This window comes from Leptodactylus fuscus, chromosome 7, assembly GCF_031893055.1.
Source record: "Leptodactylus fuscus isolate aLepFus1 chromosome 7, aLepFus1.hap2, whole genome shotgun sequence".
In the NCBI taxonomy this organism is placed as follows: domain Eukaryota; kingdom Metazoa; phylum Chordata; class Amphibia; order Anura; family Leptodactylidae; genus Leptodactylus; species Leptodactylus fuscus.
The window spans coordinates 59,913,312-59,919,311 of NC_134271.1; the positions used below are offsets into that span (position 1 = coordinate 59,913,312).

The following is a 6,000-nucleotide window of genomic DNA, read 5'->3' on the forward strand; positions in this document are numbered from 1 at the left end:
CCACAGAATGTCAAGCTTAGGTTTAATAGGAGGCGTGCGTGAAGGATTTTATAGGTGGGGGGGGAGGTGTTTACACATGGTATATAGTAATTTAGAAGGAGTCGTTCGGGAGTAGAAAGATGAAGTGCCTTCAAATGATCCAGCTGTATTAAAAAAAAAACAAAAAACAAAAACCGAAGTTGCCATCATTGGTGCAGACTGAGAGCCAGAATAGGAACAGGGAGGCATTGTGACCAAAAAAAAGAAGTGGTCTGAATTTGAGGTCCTATGGTAGATCCAAATACTACATATGTGCCAAGCAGAAAAAGGCTAGCAAGGCTAGAAAAAAACAGGTCTCTCTGATCATGTGACTCATTGAATCTGGTATATGCAGATCTTTCCTTATCCTGCTTTTCACAACTATTACTATTGGGGGAATAGTCTTCCAGGCAGTGGTCTATCACTGGAATGTCTCATTTCATACAATTTTTAATACCTTGTTCTTTACAGTACACGGCCCTTGTGCCTGAAAATGAAGTTGGATTTGAAGTTCAGAGGTTGTCGATAACTGATGATGATGAGATGCATACTCCCGCATGGCGTGCAGTTTACAAGATAAAGGGAAATGAAGGAGGTTTCTTCTCCATAACCACAGATAAAGAGACAAATGAAGGCATCCTGACTACAGGCAAGGTTTGTACCTAACCCCCTGTATAAAAGGGCTAGAAGGTTAAAAAAAAACAAAAAAAACTTGTTTGAGGAATGTAATACTAAACAGTTTTGTCTAAAATAAACTGTGTGTGTACTGAACATTGGCTGTGTAGTCTGAATCTCCTGACTCCCACCTGACTTTCTAGTGCCTGTGACCTTGCTCTGCACCTTTCTTTTCTCGTTGGAAACCAATCTATCATACTCAGACTTGATTTAAGCTAACTGATGTGTTTTTTTGTTTTTTTTTTTGTTTTTTTTTTTAACCAATACATTGCCGTATCACTCTTGTTCTGTCTGCCAGGTACAGCTAAAATGTCTCCAGTGCTTATAGCTCTTTGCCGAGTGTTACTGGTCACTCCTGTGGTTGTAATGATGACTCGGTCCATTGGCCAGCTATATTCTCCTCTCTGTATATTGCTTTTAATTGCAGAGCCCTGATAATTTCTAGATCAGTGTCTGTTATCCCTCTCAATCCAGTGGTAACTCTACAGTTTACAATAGCGTATTCTGCTTGACTGAGCTTAAAAGTAGGAAGGGCAGAGGACACAGGAGCGCAGCTGAAATCCTTTATGCTAGGTTCACATAGCATTCTGGTGTCTGTTATACCAGAACAACTAAGGGACTGCTAAAATAGTGGTCACAAACAGAGCCTGAAAGGCCCCATTTACTGTAAAGTGATCTGTCTAGAGTCTGTTCTTTTCAACTGATTCCACCAAGACAAAAGTTAGACTTGAAGGACACTTTAGTGGTGTAGTTTGGTGTCTTTTAGTGGGGCCCCTATACAGACTTCAACACAGAAGTGAAATATTCAAGATTGTATGTTCATATTTTTTTTTTTTTTTTTTTTTTTTTTTTTTTGAAACTCTGCCTCTAGTGGCCATTGTGGTAATTTCTTCTTATATTGAACACAAGCTGCTTTTTCACAAAACCCTTACGTTTGCTCGTGGTTAGATGATTGTATTATGTGATCTTTTCCGGCGGGTGAACAGCTGACTCTTGTCTTTCAATACTTCTATTTTAAGATGGTTTTTCTATTCTGCATTCATGAAGCTTTTTACTCATGCAAAGTTATAACTAGGTTTGTAGTTATATAATTTTGTAGGGTATTTTGCAGTTTTATATTTAAATGTTCTTAGGACTTTGTTTTATTGAGATCAATGGGAAAAGAGCAATAATGGGGAAGGAAATAAAACTTGTGCAAAAGAAATGGAGGCAAACATCCAACTAAATGGGTCAGGGAATGGGTGCAGTTTATTTATTTTTCCCCTTTGACAGTCTATTGTTTATGGCCAACTTAACCTGTTGTCTTGTCCTGACAGGGTTTGGATTTTGAGACCAGAAAGCAATTTGTACTTCAGATCACTGTGGAGAATGAAGAACGCTTTGCTGTCCCTCTGCCAACCTCAACTGCTACAGTGACTGTGAATGTGGAGGATGTGAATGAGGCTCCATTCTTCATCCCACATGTCAGCCTGGTGGAGGTATCGGAGGACTTGCAACGCGGGCAGAAGATAACCGCTTTGGTAGCCCAGGATCCTGACAAGCAGCAGAACCAAAAGCTTAGGTAGGGAAAAGGAATTCGGTGCTTATATGGACATAAAGAATTGTTGGGCACTATAAATATTTCTATCCCTAACAACTAATAATGGCGATGTTCTCCCTCTCTAGTAATTTCATACTCTAGACATTTTTAGAAAGTCCGAGGTGAGAACTGCATTGCTCTTGTCTATGGGCAGTGCCTGGTGTTAGACCACAACCACATTCAAATGAATGGGAGATCAGATAAAACACTGGACAATAGCCTATAAACAATGGTGGCACCACTTTTTTGTGGGTGGCTTTAATTTTTGCCTTGCTGACCCAATCTGACTTTCTATTGACTTCTTCAGGTACAAAATTGGCAATGACCCTGCTCGATGGGTCACTGTAAATGAAGACACTGGTATTGTCACTGGAAATGGCAACCTGGATAGAGAGTCTGAGTTTGTCAAAAACAATAATTACACAATCATTGTGATGGTTATTGATGATGGTAAGTGGGATTGTTTTTGGTGGTTCCTTGGTTTTATGTAATGATGCATTAGTCTTTGCTACCATTGTATATACTGAGGGGCTGAAGCCACTTTGGTAGCTGTCTCTGTTTAGGCTGTACTACTTGTGTAGCTAGTTCAGATAGTTTATGTTGCTGTTAAAATATACTTATTTGCTGCAATAAATGGCTGTCTTTATAGGAATTCCATTCGCTACTGGCACCGGTACCCTTGTTCTGCAAGTGCTTGATGTCAATGACAATGGTCCTGTCCCCAGCCCTCGTGCTTTCTCCATATGCAGCCGCAACCCAGAACCATTTGAGTTTATAGTCTCTGATGCTGACCTTCCCCCAAATACCAACCCCTATGAGGTGGAGCTCACTCATGGCTCTGATGTGACCTGGACAGCTGAAATAAAAGGAACAAGTAAGTGGAATGATTCCTAGTGTAACCGCAGGCTGCTTCCACACACCTATAATACAGATGCATTTTACTGTCCTTATGCTGGCAAAGTCCAGACCTCAATGTCTCAGGAATTGTTCTGTTATTATGGAGGTGTGAAAGCTGCTGAAGTAAGACAGGTGTATAGATTGTGACCTACAATATTAATGGTTGGAATAATAAATTGCCAGATTAGGTACTTTAGAAAGGGGGTTGGGAGGGTAGATTTGACTTGATTGCCTTTCTATGGGTTTCCACAGGCAGCATAGGGGCAAGGCTCATCCATCCCTGCATGTTACTAGTGACAAGTCTATTTGTAAGGCCTTTGAGACTTTTCTTTTTATTTTCAGGTTCTATGTTTCTTCAACCTAAGGAAGAGTTGAAGGCTGGTGACTATCATGTGTACGTTCGTTTGTTTGATGCTCAAAAGCGGGCCCAGGTCACTGTTGTCAATGCTACAGTGTGCAACTGCGAAGGTGGTATAGTCTCATGTTCAGACAAGGCTATTGCTGGTTTTGATCTGCCTATTATCCTGGTCATTCTGGGAGCAGTATTGGCACTTCTAAGTAAGTAATTTTCTTATTTTTCAAACTTGAGTTGTCAGTCTTAAGTCCTGAATCTTTGATGCTAAATACCATTGAGGCCAATCAAAAATGTGTATAAAATGTGTATGTACTACTTGGCATTGGTAAATGTGCAGTTTGTTTAGGGACTTTTTATGGCGTTTTAATACACTGCAGATTGCATTGCAGAAAGTCTGACTGAAAGTCTTCATTTAAACACTTGGACTTTTGCAGACCTCTTGCGGATGCATTGAATCGATTTTTCAGATTTTCTGCAAATCAATCTCCTGCATATCATGGTACTCTGAGACCCAGACTCGTTCTGTAAACTATGGGACCAATAACTTACACAGTATAAATGGCTGCTCGTGCCTATAAACAATTTTAAAGGGGGTTTCCTGGACAAACACTATTGATATATCTGTAGGATTGGTCACTTGTAACAGCGCGTTTCTGACTCCTGGGTCCCTCGATCTTCTGTTCTCAGCAGCCCAGTTCTGTTTAGCAGTTGTTCGGAGTTGCTGCTCCTTTACAAGTAAAAGGGATCAGAGCTGCAGGAACTCCACTCTGTTTTGTCTAGTGGCTGCAGAGAACAGTCTGTCGGTGAGATTGAGTGTCCTATCCTAAGGACAGGTTGTAATTTACCTTGAAGAAAATCCTTTGTGTGGGGACTAGATTGGGGATGTCATAATGGTTGCTTCTCATCCCAGCCTATCTTCCCATAGACCTTTAGGTGCCTTCTTTTAATCTCATCTATCTCCCCTTCAGTTCTCATCCTGCTGCTATTGCTGTTCTTGAAGAGGAAGAAGGTGGTAAAGGAACCTTTGCTCCTTCCAGAGGATGAGACTAGGGACAATATTTTCTATTATGGTGAAGAGGGAGGAGGAGAGGAAGATCAGGTGAGCTTTATGAATATAGTTCTCAGTGGGGTTTGGCACCTATATGATGAAGGTGAAGAGTAAAACACTTCCCATGTATTTTAGGATTATGACCTAAGTCAGCTCCATCGTGGACTAGATGCACGACCTGATGTTATGAGGAATGATGTGGTCCCCACCCTGATGCCTGCTCCACAGTACAGACCACGGCCCTCTAACCCTGATGAAATTGGGAACTTTATTGAAGAGGTAAGTTATCAAGGCAGGGAAGCTCTAGCAGGTATGAAATGTTTCGATCAAACACCTTTATGAAAATGCAGGATCCAGAGATCCGCTCTATTTGCTAGGGTTAAATTGTCCAGCTGTCAATTTCCTTTGAGTGGACATTAGTGATCTTCCACTGCTGCTTCTAACGGGAAGCTGCTTAATGGATTTTCAAGCTCATTAAAAGCAGAAATTACCTCTAAACAAGCTGACGGCACATTCCCGGCCTAATGTTCTGGAGGTCTATTTGCGCTTCTATTTTTACAGTTTGCTACTAAATCAGCTTTTGTGACAGAAACACTTCTTATTTTAAAGCTAGACTTGCCTTTTTATTGTTCATTCTTTTTCATTTGAAGAACCTCCATGCAGCTGATAATGATCCCACTGCTCCACCATATGACTCCCTCCTCGTGTTTGACTATGAAGGTAGCGGGTCCGAAGCAGCTTCTCTTAGTTCCATAAATTCATCAAGCTCGGATGCTGACTATGATTATGACTGTCTCAATGAATGGGGTCCTCGCTTCCGGAAACTAGCAGACATGTATGGAGGAGATGAAGACTAGTTTATTGGAGGTGGAAAGTCGTAACACTGTCCAAAAGAGAACTACCACATCGCCTTAAACACTGGTCTTTCAAGCTTTATTTTTTTAAGACAGAACTGAAGACTCGGCTTTACATTTGTTCTTTTCAACCACTAGCTGCATGTTTTTTTTTTTTAAACTTTTTTTTTTTCTTCCTGGCTATTGTGCTTGACAATCTATGTGCATTATAAAACCAAGGCTTGCCCTGAATGCTCCAGTCAAGATGCATCTCTCAGAATTGTAAAGAACTAAAAATCCAGTGCCTAAAGCATTGCCTATAAACTAGAATATGCCTTCCTTCAGTCGTGCCTTCCTTCAAAAGCTTTGGGTATTGTGGTACTGTTGGTTTTTTTATATATGAATTGTCTTATCTACCACACTTAAGACAAGACTTCAACTCTTGTTTCTCATTAACCATTGACTTTCCTTTTGGACGTTGGCCACATCGGGATATGTGAACACTTGCTAAATCTTGGAATGCAAAGACTTGCCACAACCACAGAGGTTTTGGGATGATGGTACTCTAGAGGTCTTGTGGAAGAACACCTAAACA

The 6,000-nt window shown here is 40.8% G+C and overlaps 1 protein-coding gene across 1 annotated transcript in view; it reads left to right on the forward strand.

Annotated features, from left to right (window-relative positions):
- LOC142213607 (EP-cadherin-like) overlaps positions 1-5,498 on the forward strand; it is a 29,397-nt gene extending 23,899 nt beyond the window's left edge. Inside the window, exons 9-16 of the mRNA XM_075281988.1 lie at positions 490-672; positions 2,010-2,254; positions 2,580-2,722; positions 2,922-3,146; positions 3,512-3,727; positions 4,493-4,623; positions 4,708-4,851; positions 5,223-5,498. Coding sequence (XP_075138089.1) covers positions 490-672; positions 2,010-2,254; positions 2,580-2,722; positions 2,922-3,146; positions 3,512-3,727; positions 4,493-4,623; positions 4,708-4,851; positions 5,223-5,429 — 1,494 coding nt within the window. The 3' untranslated portion in view covers positions 5,430-5,498. The remainder of the gene's footprint in view (positions 1-489; positions 673-2,009; positions 2,255-2,579; positions 2,723-2,921; positions 3,147-3,511; positions 3,728-4,492; positions 4,624-4,707; positions 4,852-5,222) is intronic.
- The last annotated feature ends 502 nt before the right edge of the window (positions 5,499-6,000 follow it).